Raw genomic sequence first — 17,004 nt, 5'->3', positions numbered from 1 at the left:
GCGTTTTTAACCATCAAACGCTATTCCTACTAGCGTTTTTAACCATGAAACGCTAATCCTACTAGCGTTTTTCCTCAATTCCATGAGCCACTGCCAGTGGCCAGAAGCTACTGCCATTCCACCTTAAAAAACCAAATCACACCAAATTCAACTTAAAAACCAAAACGCTTTCCCCGTGTAAATATATTAAACAACATAAACTAATTCAATGTAAATTACATAAATAACATAAGCCAAATTCATATCATAAATCATTCATACAATATTCGCCAAATTCAAACAACCATATCAAATTGTACTTGAACCATAGTACTACAACAATAAAAACAACTAGAGAATCAACTATCTCTCGATGAAGTCCCTCCATGCTTTCCCCGGCTTTGGAAATCCATCTCGTTCTTGTACCTCGTTCCTTTTCTTCGCCCCTTCTTCTTCTCCATATCGGGGTCATGCACAACTCTCGGGAAAGCAAGCTCGGTAGGATATCGAGGATCACCCTTGTTTGGAATTGGCTCAAAGATACCATTATAAATCTTCGACTGGTTCTCTAACTTATACCAATCACCAACAAACCCATGGAAGTCCATCCTCACATGTGAACAACATGCAATTACATGGGAGCAAGGGATTCTATAAGCTTGAAATTTTCCACAAGTACAACTAGACTCCATAAGACGAACCGTGTGTGTGTTTCCCCCTTTCAACCCATCCTTCCTTGTAACTACTTGGAATAACCAAGTCCCCCGATCAAATATCTTCACACTATGACCCGTGGAACGTCTTACAGCACGGTTCAAGAGATGGGATGCATATTTGGTGAAAATTTGACCTTTCGATACTTGTGTTGCAATCTCAAGACGACGTTGATCAAAGTACTCAACCGTCTTATGGAATAGTACTCGCACCAATGAAGTAAGCGGGAGCCTCCGAGCATCGACAATTGCGCTGTTCCAACTCTCAGCATGGTTGGTAGTCATGATGCCAAAACGATGATGCTCGTAGTCATGTGCCAGTGACCAGTTCCTTACTGGTTTGTCCTCAAACCATGCAAGTGCTCGAGGCTCTAGTGCCAACAACTCACCCCATAGTAGTTCAAATTTCTTAGGCTGGACCTGATATGCCAACTCAACCAATCTATCCTTCAATCCAGCTTTCTTGAACTTGGTGGCAAAGTTTGTGGCAAAATGTCTCACACAGTACCGATGATGATTAAGTGGCTCACACCATCCCTCCTTCTGCATAGCTGCCATGATCCCTAAATGTTTATCAGAAATGATACATATCCCGTGCCTCCGACCAACCACCAAGCTCCTCAACCTATCCATGAACCACTCCCAGCTAGAGTTGTTCTCCGACTCCACTATAGCACACGCCAATGGTAGAATGTGACTAAAACCATCTACAGCTGTTGCACTCAGAAGAACACCCGGATATGGTCCATACAAATGAGTCCCGTCTATCAGTATGACGGGTCTGCAATACTCGAAGCCATCAATGCATGGCTTAAAAGCCCAGAACAATCTCCTAAATGTCACTTCCTGTTCCAAATAAATAACAAACATTACATTAGAAAATGAATAACGGAATCCAAATACTTAATGAAAATGAATTAAATTACACGGTGATAGAACATACCTCTAGGTGCTCTGCATCATCCTCCTTAAAGCACCAGTCCACCTTCGTGCCCACATTGAAGGACTGAAGAGTTTCCATCAAATGTGGCAAGTCCTCATATGATCCTTCCCACGAGCCATGAATATCCTCCAATGCAATCTTCTTTGCATTCCTAATCTTCTTTCGGCCCGGCTCATATCCAAACTTATCTTTAGCAGTGGCTAACAACACCTTCTCCTTAATTGTCGGATCAGCAACAATTTGAGATTTAATCACTCCAGCAATCTCCGAGGCTGTCAAGTTGGGATGATCTCGTGTGATGGTAGTGCTCAAGCAAGTATGTGGTCCTACACTCTCCATAATTTGAAATTTACCATGTGAAGTCCTCTTTCTAGCTTTCAACTTCCAAATACAACCATCATTTCTATACTTGCAAGCAACATACCAACTACTCGGATCTGATCGTATCACTCCAATCTCTAAGTGATTCTGAATGTGGTATTGCTTCACCACATGCATCAAATCCTCTTTCGTGCTGAATAATCTTCCCTCCTTCAACTCCAACGGGACCTCATTATTTTCAACCTCGACATCGTCGAATGAGATCATCCTCTCTAAATGGGAGGTATCAACAGACATATAGCTATCACCCACATCCTGATCATGTCTAAAATGACTACCCCCCGAATCACGCCCACTACTCTTCTCCCCCACACTCGAACTACTCCTTACCAAATTTCCATCACAAGACAATTTCTCTACATAAAGTTCAACAAAAAATGGCATCCCTTTTGACACCACAACACCAAACATTAATTCTACATCATCATCATCCTCAATAGGTATAATCCCGAATTTCAAATTATCGGGATTTTTAGACCTATAAAATATCCGCAACCTACTACTACTATCAATCTTCAACTTGGAATGTAACAAAGCACATAAATTGGCATAATTCATAGATAAATCTAACCTAACATGCTTTGAAACAGGTTTATCATAAATAAAACCTTCTAATTGAGATTCGATAATATTACCATTATAGTATATCCATCCAACAACCGTATTCCCAGCTTTCGAACCCGAACCCGAACCGGAAGCCATGATCTATAGAATGTTTGAAGTATGAATTAGGGAAGATTTGGGGTGAATTAGGGCACAACCAGCTGTGTTTGCAATTTGGGGGAAATGGGAGTATACTGGCAGTGTGTATACTGCCAGTGTGTATACTGGGGAGAAACCACAAAACGCTAGACGCACTAGCGTCTAGGCTTTATATTAATCCACAAAACGCTATTGAGAAAAGCGTTTTCATAGCTTAAACTAAAACGCTAGACGCCAAAGCGCCTACGGCATATAAATCAGATAAAACGCTACTTTCAGTAGCGTTTTCAGTTGATTAATATTTTGTATTTTTGTATATTTAACACACTGATTTTTGAATGGACATATTAAATTTCTTTTAATTGTTTGAATTAAAAATGATTTGTTGCGATGTATATTGAATAATTTTGTAATTTTCTCAGTTTTAATTTTATAATTTACCATTTGTCTTTGCATTTCATATTTTAAAGGGCATATGAAATTTCGTTTTAATTACAAAACACATTTGTTGAATTAACAATTGTAAATTTATTATTTACACATATTTTATTTATTTATTTATTTAAATTGTAAAAAATTTATACAGTATGAATGAATCTTTCTAAAACCCAAACCTAAACCCTAAATGTTAACGGTTGTAAATTTATTTATTCCGCCGACGTCTCGGCTTCAGGGCCTTCGGCCCTTCAGCCTCGCTTATTAGGGTTTAGGCTCGAGGGAGTAGGGCCTACCGGCCCTACACCCTCGATCCTAAACCCTAACCGTCGGCCAATTTAATATACAGTATGAATGAATCTTTCTAAAACCCAAACCTAAACCCTAAATGTTAACGGTTGTAAATTTATTTATTCCGCCGACGTCTCGGCTTCAGGGCCTTCGGCCCTTCAGCCTCGCTTATTAGGGTTTAGGCTCGAGGGAGTAGGGCCTACCGGCCCTACACCCTCGATCCTAAACCCTAACCGTCGGCCAATTTAATATACAGTATGAATGAATCTTTCTAAAACCCAAACCTAAACCCTAAATGTTAACGGTTGTAAATTTATTTATTCCGCCGGCGTCTCGGCTTCAGGGCCTTCGGCCCTTCAGCCTCGCTTATTAGGGTTTAGGCTCGAGGGAGTAGGGCCTACCGGCCCTACACCCTCAATCCTAAACCCTAACCGTCGGCGAATTTAATTATTAAAACAATAACGCTGTACTAAAACGGAAACTTAAGACATTAAATTAAAATATTTACAAGATCCGTGCTATCATAAATCACAAGTTCAGCATCCTATCACTAGAAATGTCATCAAAAACATACAAATATCATCATCCCCTATGTGAACCAGTACCACAATCAGGAGCCTTCCTATCCCTCTTTGACCGACGAACATAAAAGACGTCAAAAGGGGCTAGACTAGGCTGCGTAGCGGGCTGACTAGGCTGCGTAGACTGTGTAGACTGTGAAGAGCTGCCCAAGTCAAAAGGGGGTACCTCTGGTGTACCATGCCAAGGCCGAATCCTGTGCTGACGCTGCACAACAGGAGGAGGCTGCTCTGTACTGGTATCTGGCATCAGAGAAGTCTGCTGCTCAGGTACTGGCTGTGAAGGCAAACTTAGGCCTAGAGAGAAACTAGGCCACCAGTCACCGGCACCAGTAGTAGTAGCTGTGGCAGCAGCAGCAGCAACAGGGGGAGTAGCAGTAGCTGTGGCAGCAGCAGCAGCAGCAGCAAAAGACTCGCCAACTGTGGCAGCAGCAGCAGTCGAAGACTCAGGTCCACCATCCTCGCCTGTATCTACATGATCCTGCTCATCAGCATGATCAGCATCATCAACCGGCTCATCAACTAGTCGTCCACCGCCTCGGCCTCCTCTGCCACGAGCACGACCACCTCTGCCACGAGCACGTCCTCCCCTGGCAGCATCACGGGCTCCCCTGCCAGCACCACGGCCTCTCCTCCCACCACCACGGCCTCTCTCACCACCAGCTCGGCCTCCTCTATCTCCTGCATCCTCCTCGTCCTCGTCATGTACAGCCTCATGCTCCTCAACTAGAAGTTGATGAAACACGTATGCATGCCGATCTCGGATAGCCTGTAGACTCTGAGTGGCTATCTGGTGCATATCTGGGAGATGTCGAGTACCATCTGCTATAGCCTGCAGCGAGACTCCCTGAAATAGAACGAATACAAATACAAATATCAGGTACTAGAATTCATGAAATAAAGCATGACAACTAATACAACTAATACCACAACTACTTATAAGGAAAAGACAGGAATGAGGTCACGGAAAGTGCAAATATAATAGTGAAAAGATACTTACCAGGCCTATGAGCAATGCACCCAAGTGACTAACGAACCTCACGGTCCTAGGAAGGTACCAATCCATATACTCCGGGACTGTATCATGACCATCGATCAAGTCATCAGTAAATATATGCTCCAGACGATGATGCCAGAGTGCCATACTCGGCTGATGTGTCACTGCATAATCCAATAACTTCTGGCCCTTCAGCGTCATAGCATGATGCTCCGCGGAGTAGTGCGGCTGATCTGGAATACGCTGGATCATGCCAAACTGTCTAGCGACTCTGTCCGGCTGATGCGGCTCGACTATGTAAACACATACCATGGGGCCGCGATAGCGCCAGAGTGGACGGCCGGCTAAACAGTAGTCTGGGAGTGTGTCAATAATGCCAACATAAGGCTCCCAAATGAACTGACCTGGAGCAAGCCCATCCAATGCCATCCGAGCCGTACCCACGGTGCGTCCATCACACTCCAGGTAGGAATGTCCAACAAGCCACCTACACACATCATAGGAATTCAAAAAAAACACATTACTCAATTTGAAAAGACATGTCAAAACTTGAAAGAGACAAACTAGTAAAAAGAAAGCTACTACGTACCTGACTCCATGTGGTCCCTGGAGCTGATCCTGCCAGAAAGCAACATCCACTAAGGGAACTGTGGTACGAACGGGGGCAAGAGTGGGCAACCTCTCCCATGCCCACAGCTGGAGTAAGGTAAGGCATCCAGCTACCCCCGTAGTACCTGCTCTGCAACCTTTGTCCAACTCCCTATAAAGACGGGCCAGAACAGCTGGACCCCATGCATAACCTCCAAAGGCATCCAAGTCACGAAGGAAATGAACCCACATCGAGTGTATAGCTCCACCTGAATTATCGGTGAACATGGACCCCCCAAGCAACTGGATCAAGTAGCACCTAGCAAGAAGCCTAACCTCCTCAACCCCTGCATCATCCCGTAATACTGGTGGAGTGAGACCCTCAAACCATGTCAGCCGTATCCTCGCGTTGTTGAAAACGTTAGGTGGAGGAACCTGTCCAAAAATCTGACCAATGGTGGACATCCAAGTCTGTCCAGGTGGAGGGGAGGAAGGACACATCACGGGATGTCCATCAATAGGTAACCCGATCAAAACACCTACATCCTGCAATGTGATAGTACACTCTCCAATAGGCAAGTGGAATGAATGTGTCTCTGGTCGCCATCTCTCTACCAGAGCACGAATCAAACTCCAATCAAGCTGCAGACTGGATACCCGAGCCAACCCATAAACACCAGCTGCCTGTATAATGGGGATCAGTCGAACATCCATGTTCATATCAGACTGGTTGGCATCACGACGCCTGAACGTCTGCAAAGGCGCACCACCAGCTCTCCAAACAGCTCGAGACCTATGAGTCTCCTGTAAGTGTAGAAGGGTAGGATCACGAGGCCCCTGGTCTCTAATAATAGCCTGTGAACAAAATGAATGAATATACAAAGTCAACACATCATACTAACTTTGGAGAGAAACTAATTAAAGCACTTAATATTAAAACAACTAAGCAACTAAACAACTAAAGAATTATAGGAAAGCGAACGCTAAATTTAGTCAGAGAACTTGAGATATGCTAGATGTAGAACTCTTGCATAGTTACAAATAATGAGGATCATCACAAAGATTTCAGCTTTACAATTCTTTAGTTTTCACTAGTTAATCTTTTGCCAATGCTGAAAATTCTGTTCTGTGACAAACGGAATGAGACAAGTAAAATTTCCGCTATATAGTGCACACAAGCAGGCATATGCGTGATAATTCTCTGAACATCTCTACTTATAGTTTCAAGTATGTAGAGGTAAGGGGCTGGTAGATAAGTTCCTCTTGCATCATCATATTAATTTACTACTAGTCATAGAATTTAAGTAGAATTTGGACGTTTTGTAACTGTATATGTAAATCTATATCTGTTTGTGTGCATTCTGTAGGTTCAAGTTTGTAATCGTGATTATTATATTAATATAGGTAAATTTTAGGTTTCTTTATGGGAAAGATACTCCTTAGTTCCCGTATAGAGTTTTATTATAGATTGTTCCTCAATATCATCGTAGTTGCTTACTGTTTCATGTGCTGTTGTTACAGGCTTAATATAATTATCAGCAGACATACAAGCCTCAACAGCCGTACATCGAAAGTACTCTGAACTAGGTTTGTGTTTGTCTGGTTTTTGTGTACAGAGTTTGTTGGAAGCTTTTGCCATCATGAATATGTCGAAAGTACTCTGAACTAGTTTTAGTCTGGTGCTCGCATGTTTTTGTCTGGTTTTTGTGTACTGCATGATCCAGTGCCTCTCCTTTGCAATGGAATCTAAAATACTCCCTCCGTATATTAATTTAAATCTCAATATATTAATTTAAATGGCCGTATATTACTCCCTCCGTTTTTACATGCCCAAAGAATCTAAAATACTAAAAGTACCTCAAGAAGAAGCTAAATGTGCAGTGAATTTATACTGATATTAGACTACTCTTTCTAACCACTGCTTCATATGTAAATTCACATAGACATTTTAACAAACACATAGAGAGCACATAGATTCAAAATACAAAATAAAGACTATAAATCGAATTGCAATTCTTCAAAGTAATGTAAACTTACATTAACATCCATTATGTATCAGCTTGAATTGTATTTAAATCCGTGTCACTTCAGTCTTAGCTTCTCAGTCACAGCACTTCACTCCCTTCACTTCACTTATGTTCTGTGACTGGTAAGTTTGAAAAGCGGCTATATATACAAAACATAAAGACGCTACTTCGCGTAGCGTTTGGGTGATGTATATAAATTATACAGACGCTACTTCGTGTAGCGTTCGTCTCCTTATATAGATTTATTTGTATGATGCGTATTAAAATTGAAAATGCAATAAACATGTAAACGCTACACGAAATAGCGTTTACATCCTTTCTAAAACGCTAATTGGTAAACGTCTTAACTTGTTAGTTTGGGCCATTTTTTCAGATTTTGTTAAACAGGGCATTAAACCAAGAAAAATGGTTAATCAGGGCCTTTTTTCAATTTAAGTGTATTTTTCGTTTAAAATTGTAATGATCGATGGGAGATGAGTATAATACCTTGTAATGACTATATTTTATGGAAAATCTTCATTTTTGTCCTCATACAAAATTTTCGATACAACCATATTTACACATCACGCACACAATTTTATAAATGGAACACATAATTTTTTTAAAATTTTATTTAAAAACGAGGAAAGAGAAAAGAGAAACAACCGTGCTTGTTTAGTTGTTTGTTTGGAGAAAATGACTCTTCAAATTATTTTATTTTTCTTTCTCGAATCTCCAACTTCTTTTACGACTCTTTTTTTTTCGAAAAAACAAAAAAAAAATTGCCCGTCTGCGTAAAACGCCAGAAGCACTTCTAAAAGGTTGAGAATACTAATTTTTGTCTCAGGATTTCAACTTTTTTCTCAAAACAATTTAATCACTTATTAATCTTAATTTACTCATCAATTCTAATCCGCTTGTTTAATTTAAGAAAGAAGCATTTTTAATTTTTTATAAACTTAGTCAAACAGCCTATTAGTCTCATTCCCTTTGTGGTCTTTTCCCTTTTTTTAAGTTTTAAGTTTATCCAACGTCTCTCATAATCCATTTTCCGTATTCTTCTAGATTTTTTTTTCCTCATCCATGATTCTTTTTTCATTTCTATTATAATTTATTTCAAAATTTATTAAAACTGAAAATATAATTAATTTATGTTTTGTCAGGGAAAATATAATTTTGAAGTTTGAAATAACGTTACTTTTGTGATTGAACCAAAATTAATGGTAACAGCTAGGGGTGAGCATTCGGTCAGTTCGGTCCAAAATCAGACCGAACCGAATAGACCGAGAACCGAAGTTTGAATTTTTTTCCGGACTGAAGTTTTTTAATGGACCGAACTGGACCAGACCGAACCAAAATGATTCAGTTCGGTCCGGTTCAGACCAAAAGAACCGAAATTATTTTTCAAATAAATTTTTTTATTATAAATGAAACTAAAATTCATGATTTATTTTAAAATTTTTATATTAATTAATCACCCCCAATTCATTAAAGATAGATATAATTAAATTTAAAAATTAGATATTATAATTATAACATACAAGATATATATAATATAAATTAAAATTAAAATTATATATATTTTGGACTATTCGATCTGTTCGGTCCGGACTGAAATATTTTTTTACGGACCGGATCGGACCGAACTTTATTTCGGTCTATTCAGTCCAGACCGAATGGACCGAATTTCCAGAAAATTAGGACCGAACCGAATCATATTTACACGGTTCGATTCGGTTTTTCGGTTCCGATTCGGTTTTGCTCACCCCTAGTAGCAGTTGCATTAACTCAAATTCATGTGGTTTTTCCTCCGTGCTACTAACAAATTAATAATGGATTTGTCCCATTGGCACATGTTAAGCGCGGAATTTTATATATTTGGGAGGTTTTGATTGGTGTGGTGGTTGTATAGGCAAGGGGTACACCATTATTAAGATATGAGAACCTATGAGAACCAATAGAAATGAGCCAAACTCAAACATATAAAATTCCGCGATTAGCATGTGCACACAAGCACACACCAGAAAAACCGATTAACAATTACAAAATCACATATTCACCAAGAGCTATGACTTACGATGGTCATGCAATATTCTCTTTATTTGATTAAATCTTTTAAATTTTTCGGAGCAATAATTTTTTGTTACTTTTAAAATCCCAGTTTGTGAATTAAGAAGTCAGGGCATTCAAATAATCTAACATCTCAATATGTTTATTTATGAAACTCATATTCTGTGACTGTTCCAGCGAGTTCTTTGTCATATTTATACGCCTTTCCGGTCAATAGACTCAATACCATCTCTGAAGAATATTTTCCCAAAACAGCTGAGACATGTTATATTACAATAACTTCGGCATTAATTTGTTCACAAGTATTACAAAGTGTGTACACTCGTATTAAATAATTTGTACCAACCATCCACATATATATTAATATTTTTCTGAAAAGATCAGATAATTGAAGAGGCATTTGCTAGCCATTAAAAAAAAGCAGAATTAAAAAAAACAGAGAGGCCAGTTTGGGAATAACTGGTAAATATTTCGACCACTCATGAAACAAACCATGAATGAATTATCCAGCTTTTCGAGCAGTAGATAATATAGCTGAGAAAATGATAGTGACTCTTTTGTTTCTCTTTAATGCAACGTACAGTGGGCATTCTAACAATGTAACTGACATTTTCACTTCAACTTCCCCATCATTGCAGAATAAAAACCAGCCAGCCAGCCTTTCTTCCTTTCTTATGTGAAACTTCAACATATAAATGTCACAAGACTCTGCCAGCTTACACTTCTCCGAGTCCGATGAGTCGCGGTCAAGCGGGTCCGATGAGGGTTCGTTAGAGACTGATGGGAGTTTCAGGCTCTGCCTGCGGAATGAGGGGAACGTGGAACTAGACCTGGAGAGCGGAGAAGTGAAAATGGCGGTGAAAAATACGGGAAAAATAAATTGTAACGAAATTTTGGAGGAAAGGGAGTGCAGGATTTGTCATTTGAGTTTAATGGAGTCATGTTGCGGTGCTGCTATTGAATTAAAGTGTGAGTGTAAGGGTGATCTCGCTGCTGCTCATCAACATTGTGCCGACACTTGGTTCAACATCAGAGGAAACAGGTCACATTTTTTTTAATATTAATTTTTCGATTTCGATTTGGATCGAATGAAATTATTTTGCTAAAACTAGTTGCTGATTTTGAATGATGTTTTTATGCAGAAGCTGTGAGATTTGTGGTGCCATTGCACGCTACGTTTCCAAAGAAGACAAGAGGAAAGATGAGGTGAATGACAGTGGAGGAGGTGTTGCAGAAGTGACCATAGGACCAGAGGAGATTCAGTACGAGACACGAAGGAATAATCGTGGTCGTAGGATCATGAATTTTCTTCTTTCGTGTATGATTCTGGGCTTCGTTATTTCTTGGCTCTTTCACTTTCATGTCCTCCCCTGATCATGCCAAGTAATTTTCATTAATATTTAACAGCAAGAAAATCGATTCAGTAGCTTTTACAATTTTTTTCTTTTTTTGTTGGAAGATGTTTTTAATTCGAGATAAACACTGGATTTGATGTATATATAAAAAAAGATAGGCACGATTAAAAACTATGATAACAAGTTGATAGAACAAGATTTTATCCAAGAAAGATATATCTAGATTTTGTTGAAGAATTAACAATTAGAAAAAGCAGATAGGATATGAAGTGGTCTTAATTGGTTAGAAGATGGAAAATCTAGAATATGATAAAACGACGAACAAATATTTAATTACAAAAATCGATTCTTCAAATCAAAAATATTCGATGAAAAATATCATCGCAACATCATTCTACTATAACAAATTTCGTATAAATTGCGATTTGAATTCCGTGAATAAATAACACATTATCCTCGGAGGAACATCAGATGTTTAGAAACCAGACCCGGGAGGACTTGATCAAATCTGGAGGAGATTATTGGGCCGGGCCAATTTATGCTTTTTGGTTTCAAGATCCGAGAGAGTGTTTGACTTTAACCCATGGAAGAGTACTCCGGCAAACAAATAATCCATTATATAAAACTATTTAGCATATACTAAAAGTAAGTAATTTATGTATTAATATAATAAATTAGGAGAATTTTATTAATTTATAATTTTTATTTAATGAATAATATAAATATAATTTATATATATATATATTATAATTTATTTATTAATGTTATAATCCAATATATAGTGTTGCAATGTTATCGAAGTTTATAATATTAAAGATGATACCACTGCAATATCTAATTTATTATCCTTCATAAAAAGGATTAGAAATGAATTTAAATTTTATTCAAATTTCATAGGAAAAATATTGAAAATTATAATCATATTATACCAATGTATTTTGTTCGTTTTTATGATTGTGGAGGATAATTAATTTTTATATTTCTATGATTATATACATATACATTTTCAATAATTATTATCTTATTAATTCATTTTTTTTGGACAAAATAAATCAAAATTCGTAAAAATATCGTGTAATCAATATTATTAATCAATAAGGCTAAATATACTTATGTTGTGAAGTAGACTTGATTTTAAAAACATAAATTTACATTTAAAATTGAAATAAAATAATATGTTTAAAATAATATTTTTCCTAAAAGTTGATATGTAACCAAAAGAGTAATAAAGTATTTTAAAACCAAAAGAGTAATAAAATTCGGTCAAAATTCTATATGCAAAGTTTGTTGGTAAAAGGACTTATAATGTTCATCCCAGCTTCTAATAAGTGAATGTAAAACACACCTTTTGTTTGCCAGTAGTAGTATAAGTAGCAGTATAAGCTGAGAATCCTATCTTCTCTCTCGTAACTTATGCTTATATTTCTTTTTCAAATACTTTATTAATTTATTTATTTCTTATTTATATTCCACTTTTCTAGTCAAAAAGCCCAAATAATCCCATTAACAACCAACAACCGCCAACCAATACCATTACCAATACCATTGACCGAGTCAGATCTTGGATGCCCAAAGCATCTACTTACTACTAGTATTATTTTGCGATACTATGAATACTTGATATCAGAGGCATTCAACAACAGACATTCGCACACAGACCCACGTACTTGCGGAAACCTTGACCTATTTACATTATTTAGGTACTGTTTGGGGTTGCTGTTGCAGACAGCAACAGCAGCTTTTTACTGAAAAGCAGGTTAAAAACTGTTTGGTAAATCGAAAAGCAGCTTTTCCGAACAGCAGCTTTTAGCTGAAAAGCTGCTGTTAGAAAAAGCAGGTCCTCCCATGCTTTTGGAAAAAACTGCTTTTCAGCTTTGCAGAATGCTGTTATAAATTTCATTATAAAACCTCACCAAAAACATTATTTTTTTATATTATAACTCAAAATAAGTAAATATAAAAAAAAAATACCAAACAGTTATCAGATTTCTACAACATCACTTATTTTACCAGCACTTTTTCTAATAGCACAGCAATTTTTAACAGCACTCCCAAACAGACCCTTAATTTAATGTGTCACCGCGTGCAATTTTTATGTCAAATACCGTCTAACACATACAAATAATATTATATGTTTATCCAAAATATTTATTCCTGATAATTTTGTTATTTATATTTTAATAACATCAATCACATTTCATATATTATATTTGACTGATTTAATAAATAGAATTACAAACAAAAGTTTCTCAAGATAATGAAAAACAATCCCTTACTTTTATATGCAATGTTGCCATTTCAGCATTTCTTCACCTCTAGGGTAAAATGAAAGAAAATCTGGCACTAGTTTGGCTGTGGTGATTATACGAAACGGTTTGTAATTTAAGAATTATTGTTTTTAGACGTTTGAAAAATTGAAACCTTTATTGGATGACTATAACACTTTTCAAAAATCAAAAATTTTTAGCTAAAGAAGTATATTATTTAATAAGATATTGAAGTGAATAAAAACAGACTATTTCAACTTATCTACTTCTCTTTTCTCTAGCCGCCTCCTCTTTTCATCTCCGACGGGACTTTCATCGGTTTCCTGTGGAAAGCCCCGAATCTTTTCGTTTGATCGCTAGTTTTTAATTGTTCTTGTTTTTTCATTGAATTTCTTAATAAATCACCATCTTCGGGGAAAGTTTTCTTAGATCTGTATCACCGAAACTTTCGATTTTCGTTCTAATTCGCTTCCAGAGGCCTTTTTGGATTTGTGAGTGGATCGATTATCTCCTTAACATCGTGGGCAGATCTAATTGTTTTAGTTTGTTTTGATTATGGTTTGACTTCTCTCCCTGATGAGAGTGTGTGATTTTTCTCTCCTTTTGTGAGAGTGGTTTGGATTCATCGATAAAGCTTTTCGGAAATTGCATTTGTGGTCGATAGCTCAAACGGAGTTTTTGGAAAAGATGGTGAACACAGAGCAAGGATCTATACATGTACCATCGTCAATTTCAACATCGCTTATTTAAACGGAGTTTTTGGAAAATATGGTGAACACAGAACAAGGATCTATACATGTACCATCGTCAATTTCAACATCGCTTATTTGTCTCATCTTGGGTATGAAGACAGGCATGTTAATTTTTTCTATATTTGTTCGACTCGATCATTCTTGTAGATGTCGTATGACCATTATTTATTGAATTATCTTCTTTTCTTTAAAAAAAAAGATATTGAAGTGAATGATTTATTACATCCTATAATAATTGTAGGAAATCTCCCTAGCATTATCCTATCTTTTTTAGTTCCAAAATAAAAGGACCAGTGGAAAATCAAATATTAATCTAAATATATTTTCAAATTATATATATCATCCAAATCTTCTCATGAAATTTTGAATATTTTTCTTGAAAAAATGAAATTTTAAATATTAAAATAAAAAATTTGAAACCAAACAAATGATGTGACCCCGCTTGGTAGATTGGGCACATAGAAAAGGGGAAGGGATGGAATTCAAGTCAGATTCCGTAATCCTGCTATGCAGAAACAAGAGAAACTAGATATAGGTCCGCAAAATGTCGTTCTTTATTCCAGGAACAAGTAACTTGTTTGTCGTTTGTCTGATTATAAAATATTAAAAATCTAATAGATTATTTACAAAGAAATTATATGAATAAAAAAATTTCTCAAACTATTTTTTTTTATTTTTTTTTAAATAGACCGTGAAACATGCTCACAAAGGTAGACAATCCAATCAATTAGCATTGTATTTTTTTTATTAGGAAAAAAGTTGCATTACCCTAATAAATATAACAATTTACTTCGAAACGACTAGACTCAATTTTAAGTAGAATATATTTGACATGAATTTCTAATCAACCCTAAAGTCATCAAACATGAAGATCAAAAAACAAAGTCACATCAATCAATATTACTAATTAAAAAGCGCGTAATCATCAGTTAGAAGTCACTTTTTGCATGTGAAATCACTCCTTTACTGGAAGATACACATGATTTGTCTAGATTATTTGGTTATGAAACCGCGTGTTCGAACTACATCAACGTATTCTTTATTCAACACACTTATTCAATATATTTTGCCTAACATATGCATGTATAAATTTTTGGAATTTACTAGGATTCGAATCATTCCGCGATGATTTCTTCAAATTATTTTCGTATAACAGAATTCCAGCCTTATATTCAAGAGTATTAGCTGTAAATCGTGAAAGAATGTAGTTTCCAATTTTGAACGGAGATAAGATTGTCACCGATATCAGATCACTTTAAAATTCATATAATAATTCTCGTCACTAAGATTTTTATTCTCTCTTGACAGATATCAATTTGTAAATTATTGGGTCTCGTTTTTGGAAGAGACGAGATGACAAAAACAAAATATGAAATCTTTTACAAATATTCTAAAACAGTATATATTCCCTCTCTTCTGCTTTTTATATTTAGCAAGTTTTAACAATAAAAAGGTCTAAATATATACAAGCTGTTTTATTAAATATGTAGCATCTTTATAATTAATCCCCATTCTTTATATTTACGATTTTAACTAGATATGGTAGTTGCTAAAATCTTACATAAGGCGGACAAACATTTAGATATACACATTTTATGGCAATTATTCCTCAAATCGATTTTCTTAAATACTATATTTAATAAAGTTGGTTGAGCTATTATTTAAAGAACCAGTAAATTATTGAGGACATAATAAATAAATATGTCAACAAAATTCTCCAACCTGATCATTACCAGATTGATAGGTGTGTTTCACCTGTTTTAAAAATACGACTAAAAATAACAAGGGCTGTCAAATACAATAATAACTAAACAATAATGTAAGCAATAAAAAAGCTGTCATATTTTCTAAATTAAATTCAAATTTAGATAAAAAATTTTGATGCACTAATGTTAGGATTTTCTTGAGTTAGGTAAAAGCCATTTTTTTAGGGTTAATAATCAAGTGAGTCATCAAAATGAACTTAATATATCAAGTTGATCACTAAACTCGAAATCGTCTCAAATTGGTCACTTAAATCAGTTATATGTATCTTTAAATATGAGTTTAAGGAGTAAAAGTATTATTTACATAGATTTACACATTATTCTTGAATGTTACCCCAACTTACTATAAGGTTATGACTTCTAGTATTTATGATAATATATTTAGATTTTATCAAGTTTATTTGTTATTTATTTTTTATTATATAGTTAATTCCTTTATTTTAATTAAAAATAAATAATAAATAAATATGATAAAATCAAAATATATTATTATAAATACTATAAGTCATAACATTGTACTTAGTTGTGGTAACATTCAAGAATAATGCGTAAACATCTATAAATAATACTTTTAATCCTTCAGCTCATATTTAAAGATACGTGTAACCGACTTAAGTGACCAATTTGAGACGATTTTTAGTTCAGTGGCCAACTTGATATATCGAGCCCACTCTGGTGACTCACTTGATTATTAACCCTTTTTTTTATAGATTTCAAATTTCAATTTTTTTATTAATAAATTTTATTTTTCTGTCTGTATGACAGAAATAACATCCTAATAAAAAGCTAGCTTAACCTGCTAAACAATACTTTATCATTTAAAAATGCAACTATTTTAATGAAATAATGATTCATGATATGTTCACGAATATCTTTGTATCCTACATTTTCTCAAAAAATCTTTGTATCCTATATGAGAAACAAATCTAATGTATTTTCATATTTTTAAAAAGGGTGTTGTAATAAAGTTAATTTATTAAAAAGGAAAGTAATATTTCTTTAATATTTATTATAACAATTATATTACCGGAGAGCGAAACAAGTGGGTGTCGGTGGGCTCGTCTCTGTTTATTTGTCCTGTATATCGTCAGAGTCACTATGCGCTTTCATGTGTCTGGTCCGCCATCTGTATCCGAGTAATTTTACATTTATGATAATGTATAAGTATAATCTACTTCATT

At 35.7% G+C, this 17,004-nt stretch overlaps 3 protein-coding genes across 3 annotated transcripts; 1 reads left to right on the top strand and 2 right to left on the bottom strand.

Moving 5' to 3' along the window:
* Positions 1-61: 61 nt before the first annotated feature.
* Positions 62-2,718, bottom strand: LOC108221756 (uncharacterized). The gene is made up of 3 exons (XM_017395613.2): positions 1,636-2,718; positions 406-1,538; positions 62-122 (listed from the first exon to the last, which is right to left on the bottom strand). Exons 1-3 carry the CDS (start codon positions 2,716-2,718, stop codon positions 62-64), a joined length of 2,277 nt encoding a protein of 758 aa, XP_017251102.2.
* A 1,308-nt stretch (positions 2,719-4,026) lies between these two features.
* Positions 4,027-6,552, bottom strand: LOC135152887 (serine/threonine-protein phosphatase 7 long form homolog). Its single transcript, XM_064094044.1, has 3 exons — positions 5,609-6,552; positions 5,023-5,506; positions 4,027-4,869 (listed from the first exon to the last, which is right to left on the bottom strand). The coding sequence occupies exons 1-3, from the start codon at positions 6,325-6,327 to the stop codon at positions 4,027-4,029; spliced, it is 2,046 nt and encodes a 681-aa protein (XP_063950114.1). The 5' UTR covers positions 6,328-6,552.
* A 3,592-nt stretch (positions 6,553-10,144) lies between these two features.
* Positions 10,145-11,098, top strand: LOC108222359 (uncharacterized). Its single transcript, XM_017396278.2, has 2 exons — positions 10,145-10,725; positions 10,826-11,098. The coding sequence occupies exons 1-2, from the start codon at positions 10,379-10,381 to the stop codon at positions 11,055-11,057; spliced, it is 579 nt and encodes a 192-aa protein (XP_017251767.1). The 5' UTR covers positions 10,145-10,378; the 3' UTR covers positions 11,058-11,098.
* Positions 11,099-17,004: the final 5,906 nt, after the last annotated feature.

The sequence above is a fragment of the Daucus carota genome, chromosome 5 (genome assembly GCF_001625215.2).
Source record: "Daucus carota subsp. sativus chromosome 5, DH1 v3.0, whole genome shotgun sequence".
In the NCBI taxonomy this organism is placed as follows: Eukaryota; Viridiplantae; Streptophyta; class Magnoliopsida; order Apiales; family Apiaceae; genus Daucus; species Daucus carota.
Note: the sequence above shows the minus strand (reverse complement) of the source record. Positions and strands in the feature narration are given on the sequence as shown.

Coding starts and splice junctions, on each gene's coding strand:
- LOC108221756 (XM_017395613.2), bottom strand. CDS start 2,718: ATGGCTTCCGGTTCGGGTTCGGGTTCGAAAGCTGGGAATACGGTTGTT. Junction 1,539..1,635: donor ATGATGCAGAGCACCTAGAG/GTATGTTCTATC, acceptor TATTTGGAACAG/GAAGTGACATTTAGGAGATT. Junction 123..405: donor GGGCGAAGAAAAGGAACGAG/GTACAAGAACGA, acceptor TGGTTTTTTAAG/GTGGAATGGCAGTAGCTTCT.
- LOC108222359 (XM_017396278.2), top strand. CDS start 10,379: ATGTCACAAGACTCTGCCAGCTTACACTTCTCCGAGTCCGATGAGTCG. Junction 10,726..10,825: donor TTCAACATCAGAGGAAACAG/GTCACATTTTTT, acceptor GTTTTTATGCAG/AAGCTGTGAGATTTGTGGTG.
- LOC135152887 (XM_064094044.1), bottom strand. CDS start 6,327: ATGAACATGGATGTTCGACTGATCCCCATTATACAGGCAGCTGGTGTT. Junction 5,507..5,608: donor CAGGGACCACATGGAGTCAG/GTACGTAGTAGC, acceptor TGATGTGTGTAG/GTGGCTTGTTGGACATTCCT. Junction 4,870..5,022: donor GTGCATTGCTCATAGGCCTG/GTAAGTATCTTT, acceptor GTTCTATTTCAG/GGAGTCTCGCTGCAGGCTAT.